Genomic DNA, 19449 nt, shown 5'->3' with positions numbered 1-19449 from the left:
TCCCTTGCTCTATCTGTGAGTGGAACAGGAAGGAAACGACTAGTTGTGGTGCAGGCTACCCTCCGCCATGCACCGTATGGTGGCTTGCAGAGTATCTATGTAGATGTAGATGTTACTAGAACAGCACAGTGCAGAAAATCTACTGGCTTACCTACAGCCACTGAACAATAAACACTGTCACAAGGTGGTGTCTGCGTTAATCTTGTGATTTCCTGAACTGTGACCCATAATTTTCCAGGAAGTACATTTGAAGTCCCTCCATCTTCTTCTGGAACTAATTTTACAAAAAAAGGTTTGTGTCGTATCTTGTAATGAGGAAGTGTGTGTTTCTTCCTGACAGCCTTGCGTATCTGTGAGAGAAGGAAAATATTTAAGTTTCATTCACAGTTCACAGTTAATCAACAACAGAAAAATAAATTTCTTAAAACAAGTAGCTTTTCATGTGTTTTCAACTAATAAAAGTTGTATAAATACATCTTGTATGTCTTTCAGTTGGTTTCATCATAATTTCACTTATGTTTCACTTCGGAATACACATATTAATGTTTTTACTGGCCTATTAAGACAGCTCAATATGCTATGCAGCCAAGTAGTTGAGCCAGAAGCATGAGCTTGACTATAGTGAATAATATTACATTTCAGTCAACGTAGGCATATATTTTATGAGAACTTTCACACACATTACAATTCATAACAAATTAGTTCTACATTTCTACCAAATAGGCATAATATAAAAATACTATGGCATGTAGACACACAAAAATACAGCTTACATGATTAATAGTGCTTTCAACATAGGACAAATTTACTGTGGATGGGACACCTACATCACATTTTTTAAATATACAGTAGCTGAAGAAGCTAGTATACGTATCAATACCTTGCTAACAGATTCAGAATGGGGGAGGAAAGAAAAATGAAACATCTTTATCTTCGGCAATTCTGAGGGAGCTTAAAACTTCTATTACTTACAGAAAATCAGAAGCAATTATACAACATGGCCCTCAAACATTATGTTATGCACATCTGATATAATGTGACAATAATAGCTGCAGAAGAAAACTCAAACCAGTGACAACTTTCACATGCTGTGTAATGAATGCTTAAAATGTTGCAAGTCACTGGTGAAACAAACAGCTAATTTAAACGTAGAGATAATTAACTAAAGAACTCCAATCCACTGGGAAAACACAGGAAAACAATACAAATGGAGGAGGTTGTATCTTTCACTTTAGCTCTTCTTGGAACATATCTGAAAGAGTGGGGTTCTTGACAGATCCAAATTGCAGAACAGACTGAAAGATTCCCGAGACAATCTTCAACATTTATTTCATAGTGATTTCATTTAGTCAATATGGGTATATTACAATTAAAGTCAGCAAACTTGGATGAGAGACTCTGCAAAAAAGGCATCATGTTTCCTGCAAAAACTAGTTTTACTATGGCAGTACATTAAACAAATTCTTCCACAGTCACTGTTCAGACATTTTTGTTTCTTTATAGATATGATCAGTTTCAAGACATTCAATCTCACAATCAAATTTTACCATTAATGAAACTCCAACACATTGAAACAAACTGCAGTGCTTTCTTGAAAGACACATATGAAACAAACAAACATCAGTTCATTTTAATATATGGATTTTTGTTAATTATAATATTTCTTAATAATCCTCAATGTCTCAAAACCAGTCACATGTATAAATAAAAAAGTCCTAACTGCCACAGCTGCAGACCCCCACAAACATAACCAAAATGAGCAGAAGCCTCTCTTCGAACAGCTTTGTCTGCTGTTATGTGCCCTAGCTTTTATTAGAAATGAACATGACGATGGTGGGGTAGTGAAACAGGGAAGCTACATATATGTTTTAAAGTATTGGTTTCAATGAACAACCCACTTGATGGCCAGGCAGCTGGTAACTAGTATCACAGAAATAAAAAGGTTCGTTGAATTTACATATGAGGCTGTGGATTAATAGATATTTATTACAGATAAATAATAGTGCAACTCCTACTAACTTACATACGCCTCTTTCAAGAATGTTTACACCAGAAACTTTTTCATCTTGTATAGCACGACATGTGGCAACTGGGAGCACAAGTGACATCAAAAATGAAGAAAGTTCAATTGCTTTGGAACAAATGATTTGTTACATATTATTTCAAATGTGTGTCCACAACACATAATAAATATGTACCCATCAATACTTTTAGTAATAACTGCAGAGGATTTGGGAATATTTTATCAACAACTTGTGATATTGAAAACAAGTTCCCAGACTAAGTTACTCACACTTCTTGATTCAAAACATCAGTGATCATGGTAAGATCAACACATTCACTCCATGACATACATATGTTGAGAGTTATAGGGAACACTCACCTGTACCTTCATGGGAGTTATGCCTTTATAGATGGCATTGTGAAATCTATAGAATGCCAATATTATAGCCTACTACAAGAATCCCTTCACAGCTTATGTTTCCCTCATCACCTTCTTGTAAGACAACTGCCCATGGCTCAAGTACAGAATAGTGCTAAAGGAGTTTCAAGAGCAGCATCATGAATTCTAATGTATGTCATGGCCATCTACCAAACCAGATGTCTCTCTAATGAAACAGGTCAGGCTTGTTTTCAAGCACCAGATCAGAGCCCATACAGCACCAACTTATTATTTATGGGAATTGTGTGACCTGTGTATGAAAAATTTGGTGCCACCATCCTCCACACAAATACTAGATGCTCATCAATCCCATAAATGAATAATTAACATTTTTTCTTGGAAATGGGAAGGGGCATGCTATTAGAGGTTTGGTCATTATGTTCTGGTTGATTAGTGTACCTTGTGAAAGTAAGTATCAAAGCATATTTCTTTTTCCTTCTTCCCATATCATACACGGATTGTAAAGATAAAACAGGGGTTGAATGCATCTATTGAAATAGATACAACCATTCTTTCCAAGTTAAAGCCATGAGTGGAATGTGAATGTAGCCAAATGACCTTACTGCTTTGTATCCATTACCATGGTAAGTTCTATAGAATAAATATAGAAACAGAAAACAGCATAACAACTGCTCTATAAAATAGTTTTGCTTAGCATTTGTGGTGCAATTACAATATGAAAGTATTTTTATGCAGTAAGTCGTCCACTAATAACTGAAAGTAGCTAAAAACGACTTCTCTCTTTGTGCTGTAACAGTTATCATGCAAAATATTGGCTTTTACTACTTAGGCTCAGTGAAGACAAATTCTGTAGCATGTACATACAGAAAAACAACTTTCATTCATGTACCTTGACTAGTTTCTCTCTTTTTTCTTTGTCACCAATAATTGTTAAGCCTAAAATTTTCTTTTGACTCAACATGCATGTTAGGCTAAAGCATTATGATGTAGCTGCTTTGCACAGAGCTTAGTTTTGCTCATTTGTTAAAATTTTAAACTGGTGTAAAGCTCCAAAAGCAGGTTAGAAATAAACAAAAATACAAATTTTACCTCCATGAATGAGATGATCCATATGAGTATTTGAGAGAATACATACTATCATTTAGGTCTCCAAAAATGATCAGTATTATAACCTGACAAAACATAAAATTGTCTCAACTGATGTTGCAAACATCTTATAAGAAACTGCAATAAGTTCTGATTATAGCAAAATGTTAACAGACCAGCAGTAGCAACTGGTAAAAATAGTAAAGCATTTCCTTAAATGTAAACTACTCTGATTCAGAATTTCTTATGACACCAAATATCAGTACAAGATATCTTACAGAATAAAAATATCTGTACCAGATAAAATCCAGAAATCAAAAATATTTCCTATGAGGAAACAATATGTCTTTAAAGTTTACAGTACACTTAAACTATACAATAATACAGTAATGTGAAAGAAGCAACGCATTTAAAACATTACCTGGTTAATGATAATTGAACTTATGTGAGGCAAGGGACGGCCCTGCAGCTGTGATTCCACCTGAAGTTCTAGGAGAGGTTCACTGTAGAAACTGAAAGACCAGTGTGTATAGGGCAAACGTGTGAACTGCAGCTGTGCTTGTCCAATGAGACGATTTACTGAAAAATCAAGAATTACAGTGCACAAAATTCAAGAAATGTGAACTTCTACAGAAGTAGTTTAGGTACAAATCCACAGACAGAGAACAGTCAAAAATTGGGAGAGGAAGTGAGGAACAGGGAGGGGGTGGGGGATAAGCAGGAACACAAAGGGGAAAAACAAACAGATTTAACAGTGGATAACAGAAAGAGAGGGGGAGGGGAACAAATAACACATACTAGCATACATAAGCAAACAAAGAATTGAAAGATTGTAAACTGTTGACAGTAATAATTATCTTTCTTTATTCTTGCGGCTCACGTTCTGGTGCAAGTATTTCCTGTCAATGCAAACCTTGCAGATTGAGTGTAAAGGGCTAGAGGCAACCACTCACAGTACAGTTGATGTGTCATGTGGTTGACAAGGCCCCACAATTGACAACACTGATGAACTTAGAGACAAGAAGCAATTTAGGGAAATCACAGAAAACCCAAATCAGGATTGACGGATGCAGGTTTGAACCATCGTCCTCCTAAATGTGAGTCCAGTGTGCTAACCACTGTGCCACCTTGCTTGGTGAGAATTTTATCTGAGAGCTACCAAACAAACAGTGACAGGCGAGGGCAATGTAGTTGTGTGTGTCACTTCTAAATGAGAATATTGCTGGTTGATTGGTTAGTTGATTTGGGGGAGAAGACCAAACAGCAAGGTCATCAGTCCCATCAGATTAGGGAAGGATGGAGAAGGAAGTCAGCCTTGCCCTTTCAAAGGAACCATCCTGCCATTTGCCTGAAGTGATTTACGGAAATCACAGAAAACTTAAATCACGATTGCCGGATGCAGGTTTGAACCATCATCCTCCCGAATGTGAGTCCAGTGTGCTAACCACTGTGCCACTTTGCTTGGAGAGAATTTTGTCTGAGAACTCAGTTATATTTCCAATCTTGTTTGTGTGTACTATTCAATGTGGAATGCGGGGTGGGGAGGGGGGAGCAGTGTCAAGTTTTTGTTATTGGTGGTGATAAGACACAGGTTGGAAGCCACTGCCAGTTCCTTACTGAGACACTACAAGAAATTTCTAATTTAATCGAGGACTCTGACAAAGTCTAATGAAGAACATTTTTTTCAACACCGCGTTTTGAACCATTTCCCTATGAGTAAAGTACCACCATGCAACACTGGTTATGGAGTCAGGGAATAGTAATAATGTAATAACGATGATGATGATGATGATGATAGTACTAATAATAATAATAATAATAATAATAATAATAATACTGAGAATAGTATGATAAAAATTTCAGATTGATACAGTTCCTTCAGTTCTTAAGAAACTCCAAAGGACTTTTACAACTGTTACTACTATTACATCAAATTTACCAGCAATGATGCATGTTGTTCACATTATCTCATGACTCAAAATAAATTAACTGTAGTAACATCACATCCCCATACAGAAAGTTGGGCTACCCATTATTTCACTTTAACAGATGCAACTGCTGGTACAGATGACAAAAATACACAAAATAACACAAGCCTGACCTATTTTTTGGAAGCAAGAACAAGCAAGGACAGGGGAGGTAATAAAGATGAAACATATCATTCAGACTGCATGTTAAGTGGAATTTATAAAATGAATGAAGGAAGGGAGGTCAGGAGATATTGCATGGTCAAACTGATACCACGGTCCAACTAGATTATGAGGGTAATGTTTCTGGACTGTTTAGATCTCCAAAAGGAAGGAAGTAAAGAAGCAAGCTTGGGGGATTTACATACCACCAGCACGAAGGCCAACAGAGATGGAGCACAAGCTTGGAATGGGCATGGATGAAGAAGGAAATTGGGCATGATGATTCCAAAGGAACCATCCTGCTATTCAGCTGATTGGTTGGTTGGTTTAAAAAAGGGTGGGGAAAGGACCAAACTGCGGTCCCTTGTTCCTGGTAAAATAATTACACAAGGGAAAGAAGAAAAGAAAGGAGACGTACGAGAAAGGAAGAACCAGAAGAACGACAGGACAACCAACACTACCATGGACAAAACAGGAAAAGAAAACCACAGAGACAAGCAAGAAACATGCAGAAGGGGTAAAAACAAGAGAGCAGATGACCACGGCTGGCCGACCATGAGAATACAAAGGAAAAGCCAGCCACTCTGTGACACATTAAAACATCCACCCTGAAAGCATTAGAATGGAGAACACAAAGAAGCAAAGGACATGCGCTAAAACTTATATAGAATTATAAAAGCCACCATCACATACAAAATGTAAAACTAAATTTGCTGATGAGGCGTTGTCAGCTAAAATTAATGGCAACGAGTCCAGTAACTGAAGAGTTCATTGCAGGGCAGCCAAAGGAGGACAGCTCACCAAGATATGGACCATTGTCAGCCGGACGCCACACCGACACTGAGGTGGGTCATCATAGCACAGGAGGTAGCTGTGTGTCACCCACACATGGCCAATGTGGAGCCAGCAGAGAACCACAGAGTCCCTGCGAGAGTCCCACGTGGAGGACTGCCACACATTCGTGGTCTCCTTAATGGCACACAGTTTGTTGTGCATGCTGAAGTTATGCCATTTCGTCTCCTAAAGATGCAAAACCTTGTCGCATAGTACTGAATGCAGCTCAGTTGCAGAGAAGCCAATCTCCATAAGCGGTTTCCGCGTAGCCTGTTTGACCAGCCTGTCAGCAAGTTAATTCCCTGGGATTCCGACGTGACCTAGGATCCAGACAAACACCACTGAATGACTGGACCATTCCAGGGCATAGAGGGACTCCTGGCTGGTCACTACCAAAGGATGATGAGGGTACCACTGGTCAATAGCTTGTAGGCTGCTCAAGGAGTCAGTACACAGAAGAAACGACTCCCCAGGGCATGAATGGATGTGCTCAAGAGCATGAGACATAGCCACTAGCTCGGCAGTGAAAACAATGCAGCCATTGGGCAAGGAATGCTGTTCAATATGTCCTCCATGGACATATGCAAAGCCGACGTGAACATCAGCCATCAGGCTGTCGGTGTAAACCACTTCATCGCCTCGGCACATGTCAAGAATCAAGAGGAAGTGGCAGCGGAGAGCCGCAGTGTTAACTGAGTCCTTAGGGCCATATGAAAGGTCCAGGCACAGCCACAGTCTAGGTGTACACCATGGAGGTGTACGTGAATGGACCTCAAATATAGGTGTTAAAGGCAAGGACTCCAGTTCAGAAAGAATGGATCGGACATGAACTGCAATTGGAAGCCCTGACCCGAGTCGCCGATGCGGGAGATGAACTGACATGGGTGGGAAAAGCAGACAGAAATTTAGGTGCGCAGGAGAACTACAAACATGTGCAACATAACTAGGCAGAAGTTATGCATGCCTAACTTGCAATGGATGGACTCCAGCCTCCACAAGGACGCTGGTCACCAGACTCATCCCAAAAGCTTATATTGCTAGGCGAACACCACAGTGGTGCACTGGGTCGAGTAAACACAATGCTGAGGGTGCCGCCGAACCATAAACCAGACTCCCATAGTCAAGGTGGGTTTGAACAAGGGCTCTCTAGAGCTGCAGCAGCGTAGAGCGACCTGCACCCCATTTTGTGTTGCTCAGGCAGCAGAGGTCATTGAGGTGCTACCAGCACTTCCGCTCAAGCTTATGAAGGTGAGGTAGCCAAGTCAATCGGGCATTGAAAACCAGTCCTAAGAACTGATATGTCTCCACTGCAGTGAGTGGATCATCATTAAGGTAAAGTTCCGGTTCTGGATGAATGGTACGATGCCGAGAGAAGTGTATAACACACGACTTTGCGGGCGAAAACTGGAAACCGTTGGCTACAGCCCACAACTGCGCCTTATGGATGGCTCCCTGTAGGTGCTGGTGAGCAACGGCAGTACTGGTGGAGCAGTACGAAATGCAGAAATCGTCTGCACACAGAGAAGGTGAGACGGATGGCCCCACAGCTGATGATAGATCATTAATGGCCACTAAAAATAGAGAGACACTCAATACAGAGCCCTGCAGGATGCCATTCTCCTGGATATGGGGGGAACTATGGAAGGCATCAACTTGGACATGTAAAGTACACAGTGACAGGAAATTTTGGATAAAAATCGGGAGCAGGACTCTGAGACCCCACTCATATAATGTGGCAAGGATATGATGTCCCCAGGTCGTGTCATACGCTTTTCGTAAATCAAAAAAGATGGCAACCAGGTGTTGGCACCTGAAAAAGGCTGTTCAGATGGCAGACTAGAAGGACACAAGATTATCAGTGGTAGAGCACCCCTGGCGGAAGCCGCCCTGGCATGGAGCCAGCAGGCCACGTGACTCCAAGACCCAACCCAACTGCCGACACACCATACATTCCAGCAGCCTACAAAGAAAGTTGGTGAGGCTGATGGGCCGCTAGCTATCCATATCAAGCAGGTTTTGACCGGGTTTGAGCACCGAAATGATGGTGCTCTCCCACCACTGCGATGGAAAGACCCCATCGCACCAGACCCAATTGAAGATGACGAAGAGATGTCGCTTGTAGCCAGACGAGAGATGTTTAATCATCTGACTTTGGATTCGATATGGCCCAGGAGCTGTGTCAGGGCAATGTGCAAGGACACTGAGGAGCTCTCACTCTGTAAATGGGGCGTTATAGGATTCACTACAGCATGTAGTGAACGAGAGGACTTTTCCTTCCATCAGCCGTTTGACAGTGCGAAAGGCTGGGGGTTAATTTTCTGACACAGAGGCTTGAGCATAGTGCTCAGAAAAGTGGTCGGCAATCGCATTTGCATCAGTAGATAACACACCATTTATGTTAACACCGGGAACACCTGTTGAGGTCTGTTGCCCAAAAACACGTTTGATCTTTGCTCACACTTGGGAAGGTGATGTATGGCACCCAATGGTCGAGACATATCGATCTCAACACTCCTGCTTCCGTCGTTTGGTAAGTTGGGATTTTACGCACCGTGATCATGGGTATGTCCAATGTTCAGGCAATTCTCTGTGCACTACACATTTGCACACCACCACTTGTCTCCTGCTGCATTGCTGTGGCCACTGCTTCCATTGATGTCGAATCAATTTGTTTCCTCCCACTACCAGGTTGCACACCAAAAGAATATGTCTTTTCAAACTTCCTAATCATTTTCTCCAGACCCATGGCAGTCATTGGACCAATGCCAGTGCCTAGAACTTCTGCAGAGCAATGTGTGCACAGTCATCATTCTTGTAATACAGCTTTACAAGCAACGCATGATCCTGCATTGAGACAGTCGTGGCAAACGTTGCAGACCCAAAAGGAGGAAAAGCCATGTACCTGGTGTGTTTATACCAACATCAATGGGTCATGCGCATGACAGGTGTTTTCATTTATGTATTCTGACACATACAACACCATCTATTGATCAATTTTCACACTATTTTTTCTTCTGCAAATGTTTTCCCCCTTCTCCAATAATATTATGTTGCAATTTGATATCATTCTGACAAGTGGTGTTATTTCTACATTGTTTTGAAAATTTAACTTTGATTATAATCAACCTGTATGCAACCTATACCTGCAGATCCCTTTATATGAACTGTCTCAGCAAGTGTTTGTCATTAACAAGCACATGGAATTCTTCACTTTTCTCTGTTTGCCTTTTTGTAGTGCATCCACACCAACAATTTTCCAGCACTATTTGGAACAATTAACTGCATCTGTGCCTTCGTGTACAAATTATGTAGATGATATAATGGTACCAGATCACACAGCAGATGAGCACCTTATTAATTTGTGCAGCCTGTTGGTTATCAGAGGCATTAAATACAACAGAGACAAGTGTGTGTTCATTCAAACTGAGATTGAGTATTAGGGGCATGTGATTAATTCTCAGGGTGTTCATCCAATGCAGTTGCACTTGCAGTACATTTGTGACCTCACACTTCCAAGGAAAGCTACTTAATGACAGTCAATGCTAGGGAAGCTGACATACTACAACCACTTCAATCTGAATGCAGCTCAGACTGCAGCACCACTGCACTGCCTTCACCCTCAGTGATTGTTGCACAGTTCATTTAGATCCTTCAAAGCCTGTAGTCTTCGCTATGGATGCCTCTTTTTATGGCACTGGTGCTGTACTCTCATACATTATTGGTTCTGATGACAGACCAATAGCCTCCAAATTGCTTGTCAAAGCTCAGAGCAACTATTTGCACATGGAGATGGTGGCTCTTGTCATTACCTATGGAGTGACTAGGAGCACATGTATTTGGATTTTGCTGGAACCTACTGGTACACTCGTTAGATGATTGTCATCAATGCCAATGCCAAGTTTCCTTAAGTGATTATTGGTTCTGATGACAGACCAATAGCCTCCAAATTGCTTATCAAAGCTCAGAGCAACTATTTGCACATGGATCTGCCAGGACGTTTCATATCAGCGCACACTCCGCTGCAGAGTGAAAATCTCATTCTGGAAACATCCCCCAGGCTGTGGCTAAGCCATGTCTCCGCTATATCCTTTCTTTCAGGAGTGCTAGTTCTGCAAGGTTCGCAGGAGAGCTTCTGTAAAGTTTGGAAGGTAGGAGACGAGGTACTGGCAGAAGTAAAGCTGTGAGTACCGGGCGTGAGTCGTGCTTTTGTAGCTCAGTTGGTAGAGCACTTGCCCGTCAAAGGCAAAGGTCCCGAGTTCGAGTCTCGGTCGGGCACACAGTTTTAATCTGCCAGGAAGTTTCATATCAGTGCACACTCCGCTGCAGAGTGAAAATCTCATTCTGGAAACATCCCCCAGGCTGTGGCTAAGCCATGTCTCCGCAATATCCTTTCTTTCAGGAGTGCTAGTTCTGCAAAGTTTGCAGGAGAGCTTCTGTAAAGTTTGGAAGGTAGGAGACAAGGTACTGGCAGAAGTAAAGCTGTGAGTACCGGGCGTGAGTCGTGCTTCGGTAGCTCAGTTGGTAGAGCACTTGCCCGCGAAAGGCAAAGGTCCCGAGTTCGAGTCTCGGTCGAGCACACAGTTTTAATCTGCCAGGAAGTTTCATTTCCTTAAGTGGTTCCCATGCACTCTGGAATGGCATGTTGCACTCTTCAGGCTTTTCAGTCCATCTTTTGCCTTGAGGGTCTACCTGAGTTGCTTGTGACTGTTAATGGACCTCAATTTGTGTCTGAAGAATTCAAGAACATCTGTACAGCTAACTGGATTCATCACATCACCAGCACGCCTTTTCATCCATAGTCCAATGAAGGAGCAGAATGCTTCATTCACACTTTTAAGCAGCAAATGGATAAACTACACACCCACAACACGTGGGACCAAGCTTTGCTGCTCTTCTTCTTGTCCTGCAACTCCCAGACTTGCCATGGCACATTGTCAATGAAGTTGCTTCATGGATGGCACCACCGCACCTTGTTCCACTTGCTGCACCCACCGGGACAGGCGGCGGCTACTCTGCCCACTCAGGCAATGTATAAACCTAATGACAGTGCCCCCTTTTCTTCCACATCATACAGCAGTCTGAAGCACAGGGAATGGAAACATCACCATAAAGATAGTAGTATCACAGCTTATCAATATTGTCGGAGCCAGGGCCTCGAAGACTCCTGTGGCCACCATAAGCAGCACTTGGAACATCAGCAAAGCCTCCAGACCACTACGACGAATGAAGACTGCCTGGATGGTGTTATAAGTGGTGAGCACTATGTCACCAGTCTTCTAGTTCAAGATTACTTCTAGTTGCAAGTTGATAGCAGCTGCTGAACGTTACACTGAGTTGTTGACAGTTATCTCTACTGGCGAACATTCAGTGTACTTAGACACATGCCCATGTCATGCCTCTGCTTATAGCTAGCCATGTCTGCCACAAGTTGTCAACAGTGTAGCAGTTCTTCGCCCACAAGTTGAGTACAATATATTTATTTTAAGTGCACTTGTGCCAACTAATCTTTTGCTTGCATATCCATATTCTTACGGCAACAGATCCCGTTGGCCTCTATAGTTGATATATACAGTCTCTCTCTCTCTCTCTCTCTCTCTCTCTCTCTCTCTCTCACACACACACACACACACACACACACACACACACACACACAAACTGGAACAACTATTGTTATTTTATAGTACCCATCCATTTATCACTAGTAGCTAGGAATTAACATTTGGTTCCTTCAAATGTAACAGTTATCGATTTGCATCATAACAAGTGGAAAGGAAAACTGAATTAACCTGGGGATGAACCCCAGACATCTGGATCTGAAGCCTGGCAGCTGACCACAGTGAAAGATTTGTGTGGATGGAATCACCTGCAAGTGCAACAAAAGCTGCCACTTTAAGTAAATGGATCAAGATTTTTTAATTCAATCATGGGAGAAGGTAGATGGATCAAAGTTATTTATAACAGAGTCACACATTCGATACGTTAATAAACATTGAGCCACGCATCTTCTCCCATGATATAATTAAAAAACTTTGATACACTTACTTAGTGTATTCGTACAGATTGATTTCATAACAACACAGAGCACAGAAATATTTCACTGCTTTTACAAATATATCAAGGGTTGCAACACTGTCCTTAATTTTCAGATACTGGTACAGTTTACATAGCTGTGACTCAAATAAGGAGCAACTGAATTTAAAATCCTTGTTTACAGCAATATTTCACCATTTTTTCTCAATCTTCTACTTCGAAACACATTTTTTGCCTGCTGCTCTCTGACTGGCTGTGTAACACAAACATCTCACATACGCTCCTTTGTTCCCATCATATCTCATGGCAAACACTGACAACATTCCTGCATGAAACACATAAATACACCACTGGCCTTATTCTAGACTTTTACTGACAATTTGATACAGATGAAATTACTTCAATAATTAATACCAGCATGTGTTGATCTTCAAAAAATGCAGTTTCATTGACATTAAAAAACTACATGAACTCTTAGCACAAAATTAATGCTATTTTCCAAAATCAAATAATGTTAATTAGTTCATGAAAGCACTATAATCATAACAACATACCTTTAACTGACACATAAGCTGCTTTGCCAAGCACCATATTGGCATCAATAGATAACTGAAATCCACCAGAATATTCAAGATCTAAGCACAATTCCAATGTGTCAAGGTGCTTATTGACTTCATCAAGCACAACATCCTTTACCAAAATACTCTTCACTTCTGGAAACTGTGTCCCAAGATGGATATCTCTAATCTAGAAACAAAAAATTATATGTTCTTTTACAGCAAAGATATAATTACAAAACTATTGAAATTATGAGTGCTATGAGACAATCATGGCATCAGAGTGTCATCAGATTAGATACAGTGCAGTTGTTTAGGAATGCACAAAAACATACACAATCTGATTATAAATATCCAGACACCTATTAGCAGACTTTAATATGGTATGTGTCAATCCTCTGCAGTCATGATGACTGTTCAAGTCACTGCTGCCAACACTTTCAATGAGGATTCTGAATGTCTGCGAAAGAATAGCAGTCCATTCTTGCTCACAAGCCAAAACCAGAGAAGGTAATAATTTACGGCACTAGGGCCTAGAACAAGGGCAACATTCTAGCTCATCCCAGAGGTGTTCCATTGGGTTCAGGTCAGGTCTCTGCGCAGGCCATCCATTACAGGTATGTTATTGTCCAAACCATTGCCTCTAAGACATGGCTTTATCAATGTCTCCACACTGTTTCTCTACTGTACACGGTATACAATACTGTAAATGTGTTCACATCCTTCCACGTTTAGGGTTTTCTTAAGCACAATAAAAGACCACGCCCTAACCAGGAAAAATATCCCCATACTGTAACACTATCTCCTCCATGCTTCACTTTTGGCAATACATATGATGAAAAGTAATATTCTCTAGGCATTCACCCAACATGAACATTTGCCTCAGTTTGCTACAGGGCATAGTGTGATTCATCACTCCATATCACTTGTTTTCAGTGATCCATTGTCCACTGGTGTCACTCTTTCATCACCTCAAGCAGCACTTAGAACTGACAACACAAATGTGTGGCTTATGAGGAGCTGTTCAACCACTGAACCTCATATTTTTAACTTCCTACACACAGTCACTGTGTTAGCTCAACTGCTGGTATCACCTTGGAATCATGAGTAATTCCTTCCTTTGACTTCATGCAATTCTTTTTACAGCTCCCCTCCCCACAATCTAAATGTTAAAATGTGTGTGAATTCCTTAGGGACCAAACTGCTTAGGTCAAGACTTACACACTACTTAAACTAACTTACGCTAATATAACAACACACACACACACACACACACACACACACACACACACACACACACACACACACACAGGGAGGACTCAAACCTCTGACATGACGCCTCCGCAGTCTCTGGCAGTTCCTGACCATCAGTACATGAGGTCTGCCTTGTCTTGATTTAGCTATGGTTGTTCCTTCACATTTCCGCTTTGCAATCACATTGTCAGCAGTCAACTTTCAAGTTTTAGAAGGGTTGAAATATCCCTGATGGATCTGCTTCTCAGGTGATATCCAATGAGTATCCACATCTGAAGTCACTTAGCTCTGCTTACCACCCCTTTCTGCTGTTCCTCTATTCGACTGACAAGACATTACTCCCCACCTCCTTTTATAGTGGTGAGTCTGTCTCAGGATATCTAGTGGTCAATTATGCATTCCATAAATGTGTCTGGATAGTTTTTATCTGATAGTGTACATCTTACAAAGCTGCTTATGGCAAAATGCAACATATGTACAGTTCTTAACTCATGATACAGTTCATAACGACAGTGACAAACAAGAAAAATAATGCCTATTTTCCATATCAAAGGTCTAATTGCTGTCACATTTTAACATCAGAGGTCAAATGATTAAGAGGATAAGCAGTATGTCTGGGTATTTAAAATACTAATATGATACAAGCAACGTGTATTTGTGGATTCTAAATGATCAGAATGGAGTTATGTTTGAGAGTGTCCATGCAGAAGTGTGCCCAGCTGCGAAGATGATATTGTAAGATAAGGCGTATTTTCTACGCTCACCCTAAAATGCATCAGCAGGAAGTGATTAATAATTGACAGCAACAATGTTGGCAAGAAGCATCTGGTTCCATTCCTAAAGGGCTGCATTGAGGGCACTGGCAGGAATTTACTTTGGTCAAAGATAAATTCAGCTGCCCAACAGTGGTCTTTTCTGCAGGTAAAAACAAGAAAAACTTGAGGTGACTAAAATAGGTTAACAGATTAAACTACTGAAAGCACATATTAGGAATTTCAGCACAGGCAGAAGCACTGGCTGGATGCTCCTCCAGGCTGGTATTGCAGGGAGAGTCCCTGATTCACACCCACTCTGACACTGCCATGGAATTGAAAAGGCTATTACAGTATATGATAAAATCTGCTTTCCATCATAAAACACAACTTTCATCTAACAGCTGTCTCATTATCTGCAAGTACAAACAGTATTGTAGTGTTCAACATTATTTCCCACCTCAGTAAGGCCAAGGTGGCAACACTATGAATGCGCTGACTACGGTTATGAGAGCACCACCTCATATCAGCATGGTTCCTCTCATAACAAAATAAAATCACATCAGTGTCTAGTGCCACCAATTCATAGTCTTATCTACACACATACTCTATGAGCCACCATATGGTGCTCAGTGGAGGGTACCTTGCACCACTACAAGACATTTGCAAATGGTACGACAGAAAAACAACTTTCTACATTCCTCCATAGGAGCCCTAATTTCTCTTATCCTGTCATTGCAGTTCTTACACAAAATGTACATTAGCAACAGAATAAGTGTTGTGATGTCAGCTGCAAATGAGAGTTCTCTAAATTTTTTCAAAAGTGTTCAATGAAAATAGTGTCTTCTTTCCCTCCAGAGATTCTCACTGGAATTCATGAAGCACCTCCATAGCACTCCCATCTTGATTGAACCTACCAGCACCAAATCTAGTAACACCCCTCTAAATTGCTTCTACACTCCTGGAAATGGAAAAAAGAACACATTGACACCGGTGTGTCAGACCCACCATACTTGCTCCGGACACTGCGAGAGGGCTGTACAAGCAATGATCACACGCACGGCACAGCAGACACACCAGGAACCGCGGTGTTGGCCGTCGAATGGCGCTAGCTGCGCAGCATTTGTGCACCGCCGCCGTCAGTGTCAGCCAGTTTGCAGTGACATACGGAGCTCCATCGCAGTCTTTAACACTGGTAGCATGCCGCGACAGCGTGGACGTGAACCGTATGTGCAGTTGACGGACTTTGAGCGAGGGCGTATAGTGGGCATGCAGGAGGCCGGGTGGACGTACCACCGAATTGCTCAACACGTGGGGCGTGAGGTCTCCACAGTACATCGATGTTGTCGCCAGTGGTCGGCGGAAGGTGCACGTGCCCGTCGACCTGGGACCGGACCGCAGCGACGCACGGATGCACGCCAAGACCGTAGGATCCTACGCAGTGCCGTAGGGGACCGCACCGCCACTTCCCAGCAAATTAGGGACACTGTTGCTCCTGGGGTATCGGCGAGGACCATTCGCAACCGTCTCCATGAAGCTGGGCTACGGTCCCGCACACCGTTAGGCCGTCTTCCGCTCACGCCCCAACATCGTGCAGCCCGCCTCCAGTGGTGTCGCGACAGGCGTGAATGGAGGGACGAATGGAGACGTGTCGTCTTTGGCGATGAGAGTCGCTTCTGCCTTGGTGCCAATGATGGTCGTATGCATGTTTGGCGCCGTGCAGGTGAGCGCCACAATCAGGACTGCATACGACCGAGGCACACAGGGCCAACACCCGGCATCATGGTGTGGGGAGCGATCTCCTACACTGGCCGTACACCACTGGTGATCGTCGAGGGGACACTGAATAGTGCACGGAACATTCAAACCGTCATCGAACCCATCGTTCTACCATTCCTAGACCGGCAAGGGAACTTGCTGTTCCAACAGGACAATGCACGTCCGCATGTATCCCGTGCCACCCAACGTGCTCTAGAAGGTGTAAGTCAACTACCCTGGCCAGCAAGATCTCCGGATCTGTTCCCCATTGAGCATGTTTGGGACTGGATGAAGCATCGTCTCATGCGGTCTGCACGTCCAGCACGAACGCTGGTCCAACTGAGGCACCAGGTGGAAATGGCATGGCAAGCCGTTCCACAGGACTACATCCAGCATCTCTACGATCGTCGCCATGGGAGAATAGCAGCCTGCATTGCTGCGAAAGGTGGATATACACTGTACTAGTGCCGACATTGTGCATGCTCTGTTGCCTGTGTCTATGTGCCTGTGGTTCTGTCAGTGTGATCATGTGATGTATCTGACCCCAGGAATGTGTCAATAAAGTTTCCCCTTCCCGGGACAATGAATTCACGGTGTTCTTATTTCAATTTCCAGGAGTGTATGTCTTCCTATAATCTGACATGATGGAGATCCCCAGCACTCAAGCAGTACTCAAGAATAAGTTTAACTAGTGTCCTATATGTGGCCATCTTTATAGATGAGCTACACTTTCCAAAATTTCTCCCAATAAACTGAAGTCAATGGTTCACCTTCCCTACTACCATCCTCATGTGCTAATTCCATCTCACACCACTTTACAATGTTATGCCTAGATATTTTATTGATGTGTCTGTGTCAGGCAACACACTACTAATATTGTATTTAAACATTACACAATTGTTTTTCCTGCTCATCTACACTAACTTACATTTTTCTACATTTAAAGCAAGCTGTCATTCATCACACCAAATAGAAATTGTATCCACGTGATCCTGCATCCTTCTACAGTCACTCAATGATTATACTAAAGCGGAGTTACTAAATATAGTTTTCAGTAATTGCTTCACGAAAGAAGATGAAGTAAATATTCCAGAATTCGAAACCAGAACAGCTGTTAGCATGAGTGACATAAAAGTAGATATCTTAGGTGTTGCAAAACAACTAAAATCACTTAAGACAGGCAAGTCTTCTGGTCCAGATGGTATGCCAATCAGGTTCCTTTCAGAGTATGCAGACTAAATAGCGCCTTTCTTAGCAATCATATACAACCGCTCACTTGACGAAAGGTCTGTTCTTAAAGACTGGAAAGTAGCACAGGTCACACCAATATTCAAGAAAGGAAATAGGAATAACCCATTGAATTACAGATCCATATCACTGACCTCAATTCACAGTAGGATTTTGGAGCATATACTGTACTCGAACATTATGAATCACCTTGAAGAAAATGACTTATTGATACATAACCAACACAGATTCAGAAAATATCATTCTTGTGCAACACAGCTAGCTCATTATTCCCATGAAGTAATGAGTGCTGTTGACAAGGGATCTCAGATCGACTCCATATTCCTAGATTTCCAGAAGGCTTTTGACACCGTTCCTCACAAGCGACTATTAATCAAATTGCATGCATATAGAATATTGTCTCAGTTGTGTGACTGGATTCATGATTTCCTCTCAGAGAGGTCACAGTTCATAGTGATAGATGGTAAATCATCAAGTAGAACAGAAGTGATATCTGGCGTTCCACAAGGTAGTGTCATAGGCCCTCTGCTGTTCCTGATTAACATAAATGATCTACGTGATAATCTGAGCAGCCCACTTAGATTGTTTGCAGACGACACTGTAATTTACCATTTAGTAAAATCATCAGATGATCAATTCCAATTACAAAATGATCTAGAGAGAAGAATTTCTGTATGGTGCGAAATGTGGCAATTGGCACTAAACAAAGAAAACTGCGAGGTCATTCACATGCGTACTAAAAGAAATCTGATAAATTTTGAGTATACGATAAATCGCACAAATCTAAGGGCTGTGGGCTGTCAATTCACGAAAGGAATTATAATTATGAGCAACTTAAATTGGAAAGACGACGTAGGTAATATTGTGAGGAAGGCGAAACAAAGACTGTGCTTTGTTGGCAGAACACTTAGAAGATGCGACAAACCCACTAAAGAGACATCCTCTGCTGGAATATTGTTGTGCGGTATGGGATCCTTACCAGGTAGGATTGACGGAGGACATCAAAAGAGTGCAAAGAGGGGCAGCTCGTTTCATGTAATCGCGCAATAGAGGTGAGAGTGTCACTGATATGATACGCGAGTTGGGGTGGCAGTCACTGACACAAAAGGTGGTTTTCTTTGCAGTGAGATCTATTTATGCAATTTCAGTCACCAACTATCTCTTCCACATGCGAAAATATTTTGTTAACACCCACCTACACAGGGAGAAATGATCATCGTAATAAAATAAGAGAAATCACAGCTCGAATGGAAATATTTAGGTGTTCCTTTTTCCCATGCGCCATTCGGGACTGGAATGGTAGAGAAGTAGTATGAAAATGGTTCAATGAACCCTCTGTCAGGCATGTAAGTGTGAACTGCAGAGTAACCATGTAGGTACTTTCACGTATACTATAG

At 42.0% G+C, this 19449-nt stretch overlaps 1 protein-coding gene across 1 annotated transcript in view; it reads right to left on the bottom strand.

Moving 5' to 3' along the window:
• Positions 1-19449, bottom strand: part of LOC126248721 (PDZ domain-containing protein 8) — a 259346-nt gene that overhangs the window by 131833 nt on the left and 108064 nt on the right. The window contains exons 3-5 of the mRNA XM_049950028.1: positions 13038-13230; positions 3912-4069; positions 152-350 (exon numbers count right to left, since the gene is read on the bottom strand). Coding sequence (XP_049805985.1) covers positions 152-350; positions 3912-4069; positions 13038-13230 — 550 coding nt within the window. The remainder of the gene's footprint in view (positions 1-151; positions 351-3911; positions 4070-13037; positions 13231-19449) is intronic.

Source organism: Schistocerca nitens, chromosome 3 (assembly GCF_023898315.1).
Source record: "Schistocerca nitens isolate TAMUIC-IGC-003100 chromosome 3, iqSchNite1.1, whole genome shotgun sequence".
NCBI lineage: Eukaryota > Metazoa > Arthropoda > Insecta > Orthoptera > Acrididae > Schistocerca > Schistocerca nitens.
The sequence above is the reverse complement of the archived record's forward strand: the minus strand, read 5'-3'. Positions and strand labels throughout refer to the sequence as shown.